This window comes from Salmo trutta, chromosome 24, assembly GCF_901001165.1.
Source record: "Salmo trutta chromosome 24, fSalTru1.1, whole genome shotgun sequence".
NCBI lineage: Eukaryota > Metazoa > Chordata > Actinopteri > Salmoniformes > Salmonidae > Salmo > Salmo trutta.
In genome coordinates, this window is record NC_042980.1 from 26,419,948 (window position 1) to 26,438,429 (window position 18,482).

The window sequence follows — 18,482 nt, forward strand, 5'->3', positions numbered from 1 at the left end:
TACTAATATAGTGTCTTGTTTGGCCTGCAGTGGAGTTCCTTCCACAACATTAGTTACCAATGACATATCATCCTGTTCAGGATGGATTGAAACTTCTGGGATATCCTCAGGGATATATGACTCTGTGGACTTTTTCACTTCATGAACAGTGGTATCTGACAATGCAGGTGCCTCTGACAACACAGGTGTCTCAAAGGCCTGCATAATATGTGACATTTCGACTACTGCAGCAGATGATTGCCGACCACACCCAGTAATAGTAGGTGCTTCTTTTGAAACACTTTGCTTTGGTTTAGTTACTTTTGGAACAGTCTTTTTAAGGCTGTGGGAACCTACAGTTCTGTCCAAAGTCAGCATCAATGCCTGGTCAGTAATATCACCAGTATCACTCAGAGGGGACTGCCTCAAATCTTCTGAATTTCCAGATAGTATATATTGTTCCCATTCACCAGCCATGGCTGCTTCTACCTCAGAAGATCCAGCAATAGCAACAGCTGGTTGGAAGTACACATCAGAACTGCTTTCAACCTTACTGGTTTGGCCTTCTGAAGAGCTTATGTTCTCAGATTTACTGACTACCTTAGCGGCATCACTCGGATCATAGGAGAATGTGAATTTGTGTTTCATAGGATGGGAACTGCCATCGTCCTCAGACATCTCTGCGTCTTTTTCAATCATTTCGAATGGGACTGGTGTTGGAGCAGTGATCCTGATCTCGACATGAGAAGTAGAATATTGTGAGTCTGAAGCACGAGGTCTGTACATGACAGCCTGAGGCACCTGTAGAAAGGATTTCTCATCCGTTTCAACGTCCATGTACGATTCAAGTTCCTCGTCAATCATTTGCTCAAGATCTTCTTCACTAATTTCATAATCTGTTGTCACTTTCACTTTATGCGAGGCCACCGGCGATGGTGATTTTCTTAATTGCTCACTCTCAGTAACTTCTAGTGTGGCAGAGGAGGTTGACTTTCCAAATGTATTAGTGATAACACAACTAAATGTCCCCTCATGGTATATAGTCGGATAGTAGATGGTTAATGTGGTTTCATTCAATTTGATGAGAACATCAAAGTCTGGGTTTTGACTGATTGGTTGGTCATCTTTCAGCCAAGTGACAGTTGGTTGAGGGTCTCCCCGGAAACGACATTTAAAGTCTGTCATCTCTCCCCTCTTTACTTTCATGGATGAGATTTCTCTCACAAAGATAGGTAGGGATGTTTTCGGTGAAGTCTTATCAAATTCTTTTGTCCTCTGATGAATGTCCATTTGGTGAAGGTCATCTTTTGATAGCATTTCTCTGTGTTCTTCTTTCCTCTCTGTGGTCCTCATAGACACTTTTTCTTTTTCATCAGGTCTTAAGTCGGATTCCCAATTGGAAGGCCCTTCTGCACCAACTTCGGCTTGAGAGCCATGCTGACCAATGTGATGTTCTCTCAACGGTGAACGGCCTCTCCTAGGTGAGGCTTCTCTACCAGGTGAGGCTTCTTTCACAGGTGATCGAACTCTGCCAAGTGAGCGTTCTCTGCCAGGGGAGGGCTCTCTACCAGGTGAGGTATCTCTCCCTGGTGAGGACCCTCTAACTGGTGAGGACCCTCTCACCGGTGAGTGAAACCCAAGTGACATTTGATGAAACTTCTCTATATGATGAGAAACAGGTTCATAAGAAGGACCGTCATTGGCATCATCTCCACTGGCATAAGTTCTCTGACGATGGTGTTGTGAAAGTTCCGCCATAGCCCAATCCTCTTGAGAGACAAGCTCACCAATTCGATGTTGTCTCATAGGTGAGGATTCTTTCACAGGAGAGCGCTCTTTAATTGGAGAGCGTTCTTTCACAGGCAAGCATTCTCTCACAGGTGAGGACCCAAATGACATTGCATGAGACTTCTCATTCTGATAAGAGACTGGTTCAAAAGAGGAACTTTCATGCTGACCAATGTGATGTCTCATAGGGGAGGGTTCTCTCACAGCTGAGCGTTCTTTCACAGGTTCATTAGAGTAACCTTCATCGGGTCCACTGGCATCGGTTTTCTTTGGGTGTTGTGAATGTTCAGCCAAAGCCCAGTTAGACTCTAATTCAACAGCTTCTTCTTGTTCGGTGAGAACGTCTTCTTGCCATTTTAAGATGCGCTGAGCCAAAGCTTCCTCTTCGCTCACAAAATACTCACTTTCGGTCCGCAACCTTGTTTCATCAATAACAGTTTGTGGAGGAGGGGGCCACTGGAAATGTTCATCTTTGAAATCATGGACATCCTTACTCTGGGACTTTTCCTTTGCTGTTCTTTCTGGCGAAGATCTTCTTTCATATCTGTAGTCATGAGGAGCATGCTCACTCAGGAACCTTTCCTTTGTCATCTTTTCTGGAGAAGGCATTTTTGGGCCTTCATGGGCTGTATCATCACGGAGAAGCATTTCCTTTGTTGTATTTTCTGCAGAAGACTTTATTCTTACATCTCTGTACTCATGAGGGGCATCCTCAGTCAGGAACGTTTCATCTGCCATCTTTTCTGGTGAGGAGCTGTCATATCTATATTCAGGAGCAATATCCTTCTTAGTAAGGACATGTTTGTTTACTGTATTTTCTTGTGTGGACCTTTTCTCATCTCTGAAATCATGAGGGACATCCTCAGTGAGGAATTTTTCATAGTCTGTCTTTTCCGGGGAAGGCTTTCTTCTTCTCGCTGAATCTGCCTCAGAGTGAGCGGTTGATCCAAGAGCAGTGCCCTCAGCAGCCATTTTTGATTCAGACCTTTTTCTAGCAACATAGGGTGAGTAATCCGCACCAACCCAATCAGAATCCAAGTCAACAGCTTTCTCCTGCTCAGTCAAAACGTCTTGCTGCCATTTCATGATTCGATGGGCCAGAGCCTCTTCCTCACTCCCAAACTTTTGACTTTCGCTCTTTAATTCATAAATATTTTCCCGGGATAAGTGGAGCTCTTCACAGGATAAGTGAAGTCCTTCCTGGGATACATGGTGCTCTTCTCGTGTTTTCTTTTCACTGGCACGCCTCTCTCTTGGGGAACGGGGCAAATTCTGTTCACTGTCACTCTTCAACCCATAAATATTCTCCTGGGATAAATGGTGCTCTTCTCCTTTTTTATTCACACTGGCACGTCTCTCTCTTGGGGAACGGGGCAAATTCTGTTCACTTTCACTCTTCAATCCAGAAATATTTTCCCGGGATAAGCGGAGCTCTTCCCGTGATAAGTGGTGGCGCTCTTCACGGGATGAAAGGTACTCTTCTCTGGTTTTCTCAATGGTACGTCTGTCTGTTGTTTGGGAACTGGACAAATTCTGTTCACTGTCACTCTTCAATACATAAATATTCTCCTGAGATAAAAGGTGCTCTTCTCCGGTTTTGTTAACACTGGCACTCCTTGTTTGGAAATGGGGCAAATTCTGGAAAGGGACAACATTTTCCAGGGATAAATGGTGCTCTTCCCAAGTTTTTTCCCCACTACTCTCTGCACAGCTCTCTTTTGGAGAACAGGGCAAATGTTGGGAAGTGAATGCCTCAGTTTCTGTTGTAGTTTTTCTCCCTTGCCCCTCACCATAAATATTGGCATGCCTCTCTTTTGGGGAATTAATATTTTCTTGGGGTACGTGGAGCTCTTCCATTGTTAAGTGGGCATCTTCCCGGGATACATGGTGCTCTTCTTGTGTTTTCTCACTGGCATTCTTCTCTTTGGTTTGGGAAAGGGACAGATTCTGTTCAGTTCCACTCTTCAAACCATAAACATTTTCCTGGGATAAGAGGACCTTTTCCTGGGATATATGATGCTCTTCCCAATGCTTCTCCTCACTGACAGTTTCTATTGTTGTTTTTGTCTCTACCTCCTCACCATAAATATGCACTTCAGATCGCATGTATGGCGAATCTCTTGCCTTCGAATGGTCTGTTTCATTCTCAAACTGTTCCTCTTGGTCCATCTGCATTCCCTTTTGCCATTTTCTAATCCTCAAGGCTAAAAGTTTATCTTCACATTCACTTTCAATGTTCTCATAGCGGTTTTCCGCAGAGCTGGGTGGATGTTCAAATTGTTCTGTGCTCTTCACAGTATCCTCTTGTGTAATAATCGTCTTACTGGAAAGTATTTCCTTCAGTGGTTTGATTGGGCTGGATCTAGAAAAGTTATCCAATGCAGCAATGTTTGGAGATCTCCGTGCAGCAATGTGTGGTGATCTCCCCTCCATCTTTGTCTTTAGGTCTTCAGAAATCCGCGTTTGATTTCCTAAATATTCCTCACCTTGATTTCCTATGTAGTGTGCACCTTGATTTTCTAAGTCCTCACCTATCTTTTGTTCGAATCTGACCTCATGTTGAGGTTCCCCTGGAGTAAGGGCCTTTTCATCCATTTGTGTTTCAAAGTCCTTTTCTTTTCCTGCCGCTGGTAGTTCACTTTTCAACATTTGAATGGCCCTAGATCGAGACTGAGGTTCAAATGAATGCCTTACATGGGGCTGTGTCGATGCAGCACTATGTGTGGGAATTATGTCATATCTACCATAGAATTCTGCAGAAACTTTATCGTTTCTATTGTATCTTTCAAAAGGTCGAGCATGCTGTAAATCTCCAGGTAAGGAGGCAGGCTTCTTGACCCTTAATCGATCAACATAATCTGCATAGCTAGATTCACTTGCGTTTGACTCCAAGTCAAACTCGGATGATGACATTGTGGACATAGAAAGCCTCTTTTTTTGTTTGACAGCATTTTGTAACAGGCCAAGCTTTACTTTTACTTCTCCGTGCAGGCTTTCTGTGTCACTAAATCTATCGCTGTATCTATCACTGCACCTGTCACTGAATTTGTCGCTGAATCTGCCAGTGTGTCTGTCACAGTAGATGTCACTGTGTCTGTCGTTAAACCTTTCAGACCTACTAACCCTTTCTCCCCCAAACATAGAAGGTGGAGAGCGGGCTCGTTCAGATGCGGTTTCATTCAGATTACTTTCTTTATTTTTCCCTCTTGTTGGTGATAAGCTTCTGAAGTACAAGGTGCGAACCGGCGCATCCTTAGACCTAGATCTACCCCTCGGTTTGGACTTTTTATCAAATGGAGATCCAACGCATCTCAGGTCAACCCTAAACTTTTTCTCTTTTTTTTGATCAACCAACGAATCTAAGCTTCCATGAGGTCTAGTTGACCGTCTAACATGGCTTAGATAATTGGCATCTTGTTCTTCCCTCATTGACACCAGAAGTGATGCTATGGACTCTGCAGACCCCTCTGTGTTAATAGCCATTACTTTGTAACTGCCGGAGTCTTTGTCTTTGATACTATCAATGATTAAACTAGTAGCGTGTATGTGCATAGTGCTCTCTGTACGTATTTTACGACGACGCTCTTTCTGAATCGGTCTATTGTTATGAAACCATAATATGGTTGGGATCGGGAAAGCTACCAATCTGCATCTTAATGCTGCAGGTTCTCCCTCAAGAACATTCTGGAATTTCAGCTTTTTTATAAAAAATGGCTTAATGTTATCAGCCCCATTCCATTTGATGAATGAATTGTTTGCTTGATCCAAGTCCTCCGTGTCTGAAACGGCTCTGCGCATCTGTCCTCTGTTCTCCCAGGATTCAGTCCTTTTATTATAAAACAACTCTGTAAAAAAGAAAAAAACCTTTCAATAAAATTCCATCTGGGTAAAAAAAAAGATAATAAAATTCAAATTTTTTAAATGAATATTAATGAAAATATTAAGTACATGCAGCAAGTCACATAGCCATAAAAAAACAATTTCACTCACCATATTTGTTCGAATAAACGCAAGACTTGATTCTTTTTTAAAGATTCTGACACGAAAATTGCTGGATGTTTTGTTCCTTCTTCTGTGGACATTTCTTCAAAACATAAATTTCTAAAAAGCATAATAATTTCCAAAATAACCTGCTCTGCTTTTTTTTAAATAAGCTTGCTTTTGCTTTACTTAGTGTATTCTTAAGCTAAATATTCCTTACCTGACTTGCAGAAAGATGAATAAACGCCCTTTCTAATCCTTTGAATGAGGGTAAATTATTAAAAAATATTTCATGAGAAACATGACTCTCCAATGATACAAATAAGTAAAACTTGTAAAAGCAGCTCTAGAATTGTATGAGAAGGCGTTTATTCGAACTAATATAGTTTACAGGTATAATCATGTTATTTTAAAAGCAAACAATTAATCACATACCACTATCTGCAAGCCAGTCTAAGAAATATTTGCAGGAGGAGAGTTCCAAATGCAATACACTTTAAGAAGCAATTAAAAGATGTGGCTATTCCCATATCTTTTAAAGGATAATTTCCTGAGGTCTGGAAACTTTAAAAGATACACATCCTGCACCTTTTTGGGAATCCATTACAATCCACTAAGAACCCTCATGCGTAAAGGATAAGATTGATAGATGCCAAAACTCATTTTTCTAAAACTTCTAAAAGCAAGCAGTTTTAATCAGTGCTTGCTGTACAAAAACCAATCACATAATACAAGGACATAACATTGTCGATTTTGAAGAATACATAAGATGAACATTTTGCATCAAAAACATTTTCCGCTTGCATGCAGTGTGAACATTCATAAATCACTTATCCATATGCTCAGGTACATGTCATTCAACTAAGGGGTTGATGAAGTACATTTCAGTAATGAAGAGTGTAAATGAGTCTTACCTTTGACTTCTTGCTCAATGGTTGCTTCAATCTCTTCCTTCATATGGGTAACTGTAAAGGAAATGAAGAGTTGGTGTGATTTAAGACGATAATCTATGATGATGATGGGTACCAATTCCTTTCCATTTTGGCTTAATTTCATCCTCTCTGTATGTGAGAGCCTAGATCTACAAACTTACAGAAAAATGGTTGCCAATTAAATGAGATACTGAATTGATCCGTCTATCATTTTGAGATTGCTCATATCAAGAAACAATTTTGGACTTAATGCTTAGCCCAGATGTAATTTCCTTGAAGTTATATCCTGCTGGACAAAAATGCTTTTCAGAGGTTATGCTAACAATTTTAACTCAAACCCTTCAACTGATTACAATAATTTGAACGTTTCCACTTTGATGGTACAAACAAGGGTACAAAACAGTGGTACAAACAGGGGTATAAACAAACAAAGCAAAGTTTGGCAGTCTGACACAAGTCCAAATAGGGAGAGGGTATAGGCTACAACATGCACAGTCCATCGAGCTATCGCTGAGAGGGATGCCACAACCAAGGACAGCAAGGAGTGCGATAGATGAATGACAAAAGGAGAATGTACTACCTACTCAAGCTGCAAGGAGAGCAAGGAGTGACAGAGAAGAATGACAAGAAGAGAATGTGTTCTACTCAAGCTGCATATACCCATCTAGGAATTAGAACTAAAAAAGTGACTAACATATTTCTACTATTCTATTTGAAATGGTGAGGTTAGTAAACTATATATAACATGGGAAAGCAAAAAGGTTTTTCCCAAGAAGAAGAAGAAAGTCGTTTGGTTGGTTTAATGAGAGGTGTCGGTTGGAGAAAGGAATTTTGTGAAAATTAATAGATGATTAATTACACGGTGTTGTAAAATCAAAGGCTAATTCAAGGTAAAAAACGAGTTACCTTCTTTGGTTACTGCAAGGGTTGCTGTGCACATCGCCTCTCCGGCGTTATTGGTTGCTTTGCAAGTGTATTGTCCAGCATGCTCAGAGTAAGCATCGACTATAATTAATGTGGCAGTGTTTGTCATCTCATCGAAATGAAATACAATATCTTTGATAGGCTTAATTGGCTGCTGGTTATGATACCAGCTAATCTCTGGCTTTGGCATGCTGGACACACAAGCATGAAACCTGGCCACTTCACCATGCTGAACGACGCAGCTTTCTATTGGGTGAATAAAAGTGGGCCTTTGGGCAATTTGCTCCTTCTTTACACTTGAGAAGCTTGATGAAAGACTGGATGAGACATGCCTTTGAGAATCAGATGTAATATCCATAGTTTGTTTTTGCCCTGAAAGGAAGTATGTTCAATTAATTGAGTATTAGCATTTTTATGGATGGACACAGATACACATATCCATGTGTGTATATTTCTAGTGAAAGTCATGTGCATAGAGAAAATATTACATATTTAAGAGGATACTGCATAATCATATTATATATTGAAGTTATTTATCTTTGGCTACAAATGATAATATTTCTAGATATGACTCGGAAAACGTACCTCAATCCAGAAATGCGTTCTTCTCAGAATTGTCCCATTATCTCAACTGTTACACTGAGAAGATTGAACGACTGCCATTTAAATAGCAGTCCTTCAACCTTCTCCGTTTAACAATTGAGATAATGGGACAATTTGAAGTACAACTAATTTCTCATCCCTGGATTCAGGTACGTTTTCCGAGCCATATCTCACGCCGGATCCACGGTGTCTTAATCTAAACAGGAAGCCTGCCCGACCCCAGTGTAGCTATAAGCAAGAGTAGAGTCGGAATCTATTCCGGGTATAGGTAACCATCTGGTTACAGAAAGGTATGCAAACTCACCATCAAGTTTCAAACGTGCAGAGCATGTGACCATTCCTCCTGCGTTTCTGGCAACACAGGTGTATTCCCCCTCATCCTCAGAGTACACTCTGGTGATCTCCAGCTGGCAGGTGTCATCAAATGTAGAAATCCTGAAGACGTCTGACTGCTTAATTTCCTTCTCACCACGGTACCAGGACATCTTCAGAGCTACAAATGGAGGACTGAATTTAAAACTATATATTGTTTTAGAATAATTTTGTATTTATTTATTAATAATAATTGCCAGCAAACGTACATACATACAAAATAAAGTTAAATTATACTCTTAAAAATGAATGTCTGACAAATTAGCTCTGTCTGATCCAGGTCTCTGCTTGAAACATCACAGTATGTTTTCAACAAGGATTTATAATACAATTTATTTTTTATTATGGAGAGGTTCACATGCCTCACCTTCTAATGCAATAGGACAACTAATAACAAAAGGTATACTTCCACAATTACACCCATAACAACATGTTTTTATTCCAACTCATCCCAACAATGTAATGTGCAAAATACCTTCTCCAGTAACTTTGCACTGGAATCTGGCAGACTCTCCCTCAGTGGTTGAGGTGTTGCTGATTGGTGAGATGATGGTAGGTGGGGACAGAGGAGCTCCAGTGTCAGGAGAAACAACTTCTGAAACTGAAATGAAAAATAATTAGCAACTTTCTTATATTAATAAACCATTTCAGTTCTTTATTTGTGAGGTAATATCTTCGGCGACTAAACAAAAACATCATGGTCATCTTAACACTATAAAAAGGTTGGTCCAATAAAATAATTATATACGGAATGCATAAAATTTGTAAGAATGTTGTACTTTTACAACTCGTTTTTGACAACAATTGTTCTTCTGTTATGTCATAATTTCTGTTGACTTGGCATTATTATCACACAAAAATGTAATGGTTACCTTCGACATTCAGTGCAGCTGAACTGGTGGCAACACCACCTTCATTCTTGGCCTCACAGTTGTAGACCGCTGCGTCCTCTGGGAACACTTCAATGAGTAGCAGACAGTGCTCATTTCCATCTCGCAGAAACTTGCACTTGAAGCCTGGGGAGAGAGCCTGGGAGTTCTTGTACCAGAACACCTGGGGCTGGGGGACGCCAGTCACTTCCACAGAGAAGCGAGCAGGTTTGCCGGCCTCCACAGACAGGGGCTGCATGTGCTTAATGATCTGAGGTGGCTCAGGGACTAAATAAAAAAATAAAAAATATCAAATAAGGAATGTGATGAAGAAAGATGCAACACTGAGGAACGACCATTGTCATCATCACTTTGAATCCAGCTGTTAAAAAATGACATACTGTATCCTCTTATCAGCGTAGTCCATACCTACTATGCTGCTACTCTAGTAGGAGGGCACTGCAATGCCCTCTACAGGCAAGGACATGTAACTGCAGCTATTACTGTAACTATTATACAGACATACCGTAGGGCAATTAAATATATTTTCCCATAAAACCAATACCATGAAGTTTGACTTACTGTTGACATGAAGTGTCACAACGGTCCTGTTCCTGCCAGCGATGAAGGTGTATTCTCCTGCATCACTTCTGTAGGTCTCACTGATTGTCAGACGATGGAGCTTTCTAATGCAAACATAGCTAAACCTCTGCTCAACGGAAAACTGGAGCTCAACACCATTCCTCAGCCAGCGACCTTCAATGTCATCCTCATTGACTTCAAACTCAAACGTCGTTCTTTGTTTCTCAACAACCTAGAAATTAATCATGATATTAATCATCTTTAAAATGATAATAAAAAGTGTGTTTTTTCTGTACATAAAAATGTATCAAATTCATATTCACCGTCATTTTCTTCTCAGCAGGCTCTGTAATGCGGACATCTTTGCCCTCCACGGTGAGATAAGCCTTTGACACGCTTGCACCAGCGACTACAGAATATTCTCCGGCATCAGACATGCGGACTGACTGGATCATTAGACGGTGCAGGAATTTCTCGGTGGATACGGTGTATCTGTCAAGGCATTTACAAATAACAGTTAGATACAGATGAATAGTTAAGATTAGTTTATTATGATACCCATTAGTATCTTCACCAGGTCTAATATTACTGGTAATAAGATGTACCTTTCGGAAATGTCCAGCTCTTGTCCATCTTTCATCCACATCACCTGAACATTAGGCTCAGAGATCTCACATTCAAAAGTGGCCCTCTTCTTCTCTGTAATCTTGATATCTTTGATATGCTTGGTGAATTCAATAACGCGAGCTAAAACACAAAGCACAGAAATAAGACCTTAGATTGTGAAATATACAGGAAAACCTTTTTTTTTTTTTTTTAAAAGGAAGAACAACATACCATCAACATAAAGCTTTGCTGCTGACGCAGCAGAACCAGCCACAAACTTGTACTCCGCACTATCACCAAAATGAACATTTCGGATGGTGAGCGAGTGAGTTAGCTGTTTGGTGCGGCTCTGGCATCTATCTGTGGAGGGAATCTCAACACCATTCTTGAGCCACTTGTAGGTGATGCCCTCATAGTTGACATTCACTTCAAATGTGATGGTGTCTTTCTCCTGTGCATTGAGGTCTTTCAGCATGTTGGTGATCAAAATGGCTAAGGTAAAAAGGAAAATGTTACGATACATTCTGACAATAATATGATTAGGGATTACTTCATTGATAATGAAGAGTAAACTTACCATTGACAGTCAAAGTGGCGGAGACTCTGTCATTTCCACAGACAAATGTGTATTCTGCAGAATCTTCTCTGCTAGTGTTCATGATCTTGAGCTGGTGAAGTTTGCCCTGCACCACAATCCTGAACTTTTCACTCATTTCTATCTCCACTCCATTTTTCAGCCAAGTGGACGGGACATTGAAGTGTGAAACTTCACATTCAAAAGTGGCCACATGGGTCTCTGGGACTTCAATGTTCTTGATGGGTTTTGTGACACGCAGAGCTGGAAGAATCACATCAAATCTTAATTTAAGTAAAAGGTATCAACTGAGTATTCAGCAATCACGTATCCAGTACTCTAGTCTATTCATCAAACTCAATACCGACCTTCAACATATAAAGATGCGCTGCATTGCAGGTTTCCAACTACAGCTGTGTACTCTCCATGGTTGTCAGTCTTCACATTCTGGATGGTCAGCTTGTGAGCTTTTCTCTCAGACAGTATTTTGACGTTTTCACTTGGTTTAAGCTCCTTGTTATTGAACATCCATTTGATAGGGATGTCATCATGGGACAGACTCAGCTCAAAAGAGGCAGTGGCATCCAATAGTGATGTCACATCTTTAGGCTTCTTCACAATCTTGATTGCTGAAAAAGAGATTGATGAGAGTCAAAAACCTCAAAGGGTAAGTAGAAACATTGCAAGTATACATACATTTGTATACTTGATCGCATAAATCAATTTGTGACAGTTAAAATATGCACTTACTCTCAACGTTCAATCTAGCATTAGCAGATAGTTTCCCAAGTTTGAATCCATAAACTGATTCATCGCGTGTGTCGCAGTTCTTGATCTTCAAGGTGTGGACCATGCCATCAGTTGTGATTTCATATTTCTCACTAGGGTTGATCTCTACACCATTCTTAATCCATTGTGAGCCCTTCACATTCTTGTGTGTGAGCTCCAGACTGAACTCTGCCTCCTGTGTCTCAGTAACAGTTTGGTTCTTCAGTGTCTTCTTGACTTTCACAGCTATGAAATCAAACATAAACATTACATTTCAGCAGTCATATAACAATCATATAATAGGCATTTATTAATGCTAACACCAGTTTAAAAAAAAAAATAATAATTCCACTCAGGATTTAACACCCACCCTCAACTCTCAGGTTGGCTGTTGTCTTGGAGTTTGCGACCTGGTAAGTGTATTCACCGATGTCATTGGGTCTGGTTATGGTAATAACAAGACGTCTGACAGCTCCATTGTTCATATGGTTGACATTGTCACTGAAGTTCACGGGTTGTCCATCCTTGAGCCACTTGCCCTCAGCAGTTGGGTTGGCCACCTCACACTCCAGCTCAGCTGTCTGAGACTCAGCCACAGTCACGTCCTGGAGTGGTCTGTTTATGGCACCACCTGGGAACATGGAGACATGGTTTACTTTAGATAACTGATAAAAAGGGTAGTGAAAGGGTAGTGGATGGTGGAGACACAGCTTTAATATGGTATATGAAGAAAATAAGGAACCAATAAGGAACCAATCCGATTTTACTCAGCAAACACCTTCGAGTCAGGGTAGTGAAAATGTATATCAATTCATGAAATGTAAAAAAAATTCTGAAGGAGTTGATGTCAGAAATCATGAAGATGTTAAACATACCTGACACAGTAAGCTTTGCGCTGGATGTCTGTTCACCAGCAGCGAATGCGTATTCTCCCTCTTCATCCTTCATGGTATTAATCACACTCAGGCTGTAATTTTTGCCCTTGGCCTCAATCTTATGCTTTGGACTAGCTTTGAGTGGTTGTTTCTTGAAGGTCCACACAGCGGCAATGCCAGGGTGGGAAACGTCCACTTTAAATGTTATATTCTGGGTCTCTGTGCAAACTTGATCCTCCATATGCTTGGTGATGTGAATTTCTGTAAAATAACAAAACATGTTGAATAGGGTCTGTATCAATGTAGTTTGAATCAACATCTAATACAATCGGTAAAAACAACTTACTTTCAATAGTCAGTTTACAACTAGAGTCAGCTTTGCCAACACATAGCTTGTAGGTTCCTTCATCAGAGGCAAAGGTCCTGTGGAATACCAGGCGCTGTTTGGATCCCTTTGCAAGCATCTGGATTCTCTCACTGGGCATCACAAGTTTGTCATTGTGGTACCATTTCACAGAGGTAACATCAGCAGCAGAGATTTTAGCCTCCATAACAGCCTTGGTGCCCTCAACTGCGGTAATATCAGTGAGTGGGCTCAAAATATCAATCGCTGTAAAACACAGAGACATTTTTTTTATTTTTAAATACCTGATGATTCACAATAGAACTATACCAATATGAATATAGTTAGACTGATAAAAGTTACTTACTTTGAATGTTCAACTTCCCAGAGGTGGAGATCTCCTGAGCTGGGACAACGAAGGAGTATGTTGCAGCATCGTCTCTGCTCACATTTTCAACAAGCAGCTTGTGGACCTGTTTGTCGATAACGATGTGGATGCGATCTGTGGCAGAGATTGCTTGGCCATTCTTCATCCATGTTCCCTCAACGTTTTCCTGAGAGAATCGCACTTCTAATTGAGCGATGTCACCCTCGCAGATTGTCAGGTCAGTGAGGGGTTGCATCAGCGTCACAGGGCGCACTGAAGGAAAATACATTGATATTATTGCGCAGTTCATCCCACTTTTTCAACAGTAATAGTTGTCTTGACATTGATTGGAAGAGAACAAGCTAACAACACCAATAACAGTCACAACTCACGTTTCATCTTCAGCGAGGCACTGGTCTGCATATCAGCAATTTTGAATGTATATTTTCCCTGATCTTCTTTCTTGACGTCTTTGACAGTCAAGGCATGGCGTCCACGACGGGAGGAGGTAACATATTTGCTGCTGGGAGTGATTTCCTTGTCATTGAAATACCATGTACCTTCAGCATCCTCTCGAGATAATTCAACCTCAAACTCCCCAGAGTAGGTCTCAGGCACTTCAATGTTCTCCAGCCTCTTCACAATTGACAGTGAAGCACCTGCACAATGAGACATTGCTAAGTATATCTGTTTCAGAGTTACTGTTTGTATTCCAACTTTACTATTTTCACAGTTGAAAATAATTGTCAGTGATATAGTAAAATAGTAAGAAAAACTGCCAACCTTCCACATTGAGTCTGGCAGTGGTCCTGATGTGGTCATCTTCAACAACAACACAACTGTAGTCTGCATCATCCTTCATGTTGATGATCAGTACAGAAAGGAAATGAACCTTTCTGTCTGAGTGCATCCTGTATTTGTCTCCAGAGAAAATCTCTGAATTGTTCTTCAGCCATTTGACTTTAACGAAAGGCTCATTTGTTTCACACTCAAAGGTCGCCATGGTGTCCTTCTCTTTCGCTTCCACATCCTCTAGTTGTTGAGTAAAGCTATTAACTGTAATGGCTAAAGTGAAACAAAGGAAATACACATATTTATTGTGCTTTTTCAATGTGGACATACAACAGTTGTCTATAGTTCTCGATGTAAAAGTGCATACAAGGCCCAGTGCTGCCAAAAACTAGATTTTCACCTGTTTTATATATTCAGTGCATTCGGAAGGTATTCTGACCCCTTGACTTTTTCAACATTTTGTTACGTTACAGCTTTATTCTAAAATATATATTTTTTAAATCCTCATCAATCTAAACACAATACTCCATAATGACAAAGCGGAAAAAGGATTTTAGAAATGTTTGCAAATGTATTAAAAATAAAAAACAGAAATACCTTATTTACATAAGTATTCAGACCCTTTGATATGAGACTCAAAATTGAGCTGGTGCATCCTGTTTCCATTGATCATCCTTGAGCTGTTTCTACAACTTGATTTAACTGTGGTAAATTCAATTAATTGGACATGATTTGGACATGACACCTATCGATATAAGGTCCCACAGTTGACAATGAATGTAAGAGCAAAAACCAAGCCATGAGGTCGAATGAATTGTCTGTAGAGACCCAAGACAGGATTGTGTTGAGGCACAGATCTGGGGAAGGATACCAAACATGTTTTACAGCCTTGAAGGTCCCCAAGAACACAGTGGCCTCCATCACTCCTAAATGGAATATATTTGGAACCACCAAGACTCTTTCTAGAGCTGGCCACCCGGCCTAACTGAGCAATCGGGGGAGAAGGGCCTTGGTTTACTGCGGAGTGGCTTTCGTCTGTCCACACTACCATAAAGGCCATTGTTGTCCTTCTGGAAGATTCTACCATCTCCACAGAGAAACTCTGGAGCTCTATCAGAGTTCCTCTGTGGAGATGGTAGAACCTTCCAGATGGACAACCATCTCTGCAGCACTCCACCAATCAGGCCTTTATGGTAGAGTGGAGAGATGGAAGCCACTCTGCAGTAAAAAGGCACATGACAGACCGCTTGGAGTTTGCCAAAAGGCACCTAAAGGACTCAGACCACAAGAAACTAGATTCTCTGGGTCTGATAAAACCAAGATTGAACTCTTTGGCCTGAATACCAAGTGTCACGTCTGGAGGAAACCTGGCACCATCCCTACGGTGAAGCATGGTGGTGGTAGCATCATGCTGTGGGGATGTTTTTCAGAGGCAGGGACTGGGAGACTAGCCAGGATCAAGGGAAAGGTGAATGGAGCAAAGTACAAAGAGCTCCTTGATGAAAACCTGCTCCAGAGCCCTCAGGACCTCAGACTGGGGCGAAGGTTCACCTTCTAACAGGGCAATGACCCTAAGCACACGGCTAAAACAACGCAGGAGTGGCTTCGGGACAAGTCTTTGAATGTCCTTGAGTGGCCCAGCCATAGCCCGGACTTGAACCCGATCAAACATCTCTGGAAAGACCTGAAAATAGCTGTAGAATCTGCAGAGAAGAATGGGAGAAACTCCCCAAATACAGGTGTGCCAAGCTTGTAGTGTCATACCCAAGAAGACTTGAGGCTGTAATCGCTGCCAAAGGTGCTTCAACAAAGTACTTAGTAAAGGGTCTGAATACTTATGTACATGTAATAGTTCCGTTTTTTTGTTTTAATACATTTGCAAAAATGTCTAAAAACCTGTTTTTGCTTTGTCATTATGGGGTATTGTTTGTAGATTGATGAGGAAAACAAACAATTTAATACATTTTAGACTAAGGCTGTAATGTAACAAAATGTGGAAAGGGTCAAGGGGTCTGAATACTTTCCCGAATGCACTGTATTTCCACAATATGAGGTTGGAATAATACTGTGAAATTGTGAAAATGATAATGCCCTTTAAATTTAAGAGCTGTTTGAAAAGACTGCCTGAAATTTCAGCCTGTTTTGGTGGGATGGCACCTGGTGACATCACCAGGCTATAAATTAGATAATAGACCAATAACAGTTCAAAACCTCTGCAATTAACAACTTGTTTTCAGTTTTCCCCTCCCTACTCAGACACTCCAAGACTGTCCTAGCAAATGTCTTATTTTAATTGAAAACAAAGCACAGTAAGGTACTTAATTGTCACCCAAAAATGATTTGATATTGAGATAAAAACAGCTGCATTAGACCTTTAACTATTTGTAGAATACAAGCATTGAAATAGATAATAAATAGATAATTTACCTTGCACCAGCAGGAATGCATGGCTTGATGTCTCTCCAGCAATGTTCATGGCTTTGACCATGATGCTAGCAGAGTCTTCTGCTGTGACATCTCTGACCACTAATTCACACACGTGGTCTTCAGGCCAGTACCAGTAAATACGATCGGTCTTCTCCAGCAGAATTCCATTCTTGAACCACTGGCACTCAGGTTCTGGTTTGCCGACAACTCTGACTCTGAAGCGAACTTCCTCGGTCTGAGACACGGTCTGGCTAGCAATGCGTTCCAAGATCTTTGGAGCTTCCATGCTGGGAGAGAGCTGTATTCTCTCTGGTTTGATTGTGGGTATGGTGAGTTGACCCTCCTCCATCTCTTTCTTCTTCTCAGCCTCAGTCAACTCTTTCATGTGATGAAGCAGTTCTTCCTTCCTCTTCCTAAGCATATCCTCATAGGACTCATCCTTTCTTCTGGACTTGAGCTCCACAGCAGTGATGGCTTCATAATAACCTTCCTCTGTCCTGCGCTTAAATTTGCTCTTCAACTCATCTGTCTCCTCTGTGGACTTCTCATGGATGACTCTTTCAGTCTTCCTCAGTTTGACAACTTCCTTTGGCTGGGCATCAGCTGGTCTGTCAACCTTCACAACTTCAAAGCTAACTCTCCCATGTTCAGTAGTGTCATGTGCCTTTGGTTCAGGGACGCGACGGAGAATGGATCTGAAGTCCTCTCTCTGTGTGATCTCGAGCTTCACCAGATGCTCAGCTGTGCCCTCTGGGTTCTCTGCTACCACTTTGACATCTCCTGCATCGTATGACTTGATATCTATAATCTCAAGATAGTAAATGCCATCATAGCGAAGCCTCATTCTCTTGCTCTTGCGAATGAGCTGTCCATTGAGGTACCAGTTAACCTTAGGCGTAGGATAGCCAATCACTCTGCAACGGAATCTTGCAATGTCACCTTCCAGCACTCTTGCTGGCTCAGGAAGAAGGACAATTTCAGGCTTTGACTTCTCTGAATACTCATCCCCAGTGACTCCAGAAGGTCCTCCCTCGTGAGCCATGCGCTCCATCTCATCAATTCTGTGTATTTCCCTCCTGCCCTCAGGTAACTGTGTCTCCTCAACAAGGCTCTTCTCATCCTTTACAATCAGTGTAGCTGAGGTCTGATCAACTCCAAACTTGTTAGTGGCTCTGCAGGTGATGACACCACTATCTCTGGCATAGGCAACTTCAAAGTCAAGACTACAGTAGCCAAATTCATTAACCATGCGCAATCTGTTAGCAGCTGCCAGGGGTTTGCCATCATGCAACCACTCAACCACCATAGTGGGATCACCAATTGGGGTCAGTCTGCATTCAAAATGGACTGGGCCAAAACGCTTCAACCTGACAGAAGTCAGTTTCTTCTTGAACTGTGGTTTCTGCTGCTTGTCCTTGTCATATAGGTCATCCTCCTCCCACTGCTCTTGACCATATCGGAGATGCAAGGGTTCCAGCTCTGGAGCTGCTATGTCCTTGGCCTTGTAGGTTCCTTTGGTGATAATGAGTCTCCTCTCTGGCGCAGGTTCAGCAGCATCTACCTCAATGTTGACCCTGCAGCGAGTGGTATCTCTTCCTGCTTTGTTAATGGCTGTGGCTGTGTACCAGGCACTATCAGAGCTCACCGACTGTGGGATATGGAATTTGGCTTCTCCCTTGATGCCCTCAATCCTACAACAG

General features: G+C 41.4%; 1 protein-coding gene across 1 annotated transcript in view; it reads right to left on the reverse strand.

Annotated features, from left to right (window-relative positions):
• LOC115160992 (titin) overlaps positions 1–18,482 on the reverse strand; it is a 179,609-nt gene that overhangs the window by 145,545 nt on the left and 15,582 nt on the right. The window contains exons 24-41 of the mRNA XM_029711620.1: positions 16,783–18,473; positions 14,347–14,628; positions 13,956–14,222; positions 13,564–13,836; positions 13,200–13,463; positions 12,854–13,114; positions 12,349–12,609; positions 11,961–12,224; positions 11,579–11,839; positions 11,214–11,474; positions 10,868–11,128; positions 10,636–10,777; positions 10,354–10,522; positions 10,031–10,262; positions 9,452–9,736; positions 9,055–9,180; positions 8,512–8,700; positions 6,663–6,713 (exon numbers count right to left, since the gene is read on the reverse strand). Of these exons, the coding sequence (XP_029567480.1) occupies positions 6,663–6,713; positions 8,512–8,700; positions 9,055–9,180; positions 9,452–9,736; positions 10,031–10,262; positions 10,354–10,522; positions 10,636–10,777; positions 10,868–11,128; positions 11,214–11,474; positions 11,579–11,839; positions 11,961–12,224; positions 12,349–12,609; positions 12,854–13,114; positions 13,200–13,463; positions 13,564–13,836; positions 13,956–14,222; positions 14,347–14,628; positions 16,783–18,473 (5,540 nt within the window). The remainder of the gene's footprint in view (positions 1–6,662; positions 6,714–8,511; positions 8,701–9,054; positions 9,181–9,451; positions 9,737–10,030; positions 10,263–10,353; positions 10,523–10,635; positions 10,778–10,867; positions 11,129–11,213; positions 11,475–11,578; positions 11,840–11,960; positions 12,225–12,348; positions 12,610–12,853; positions 13,115–13,199; positions 13,464–13,563; positions 13,837–13,955; positions 14,223–14,346; positions 14,629–16,782; positions 18,474–18,482) is intronic.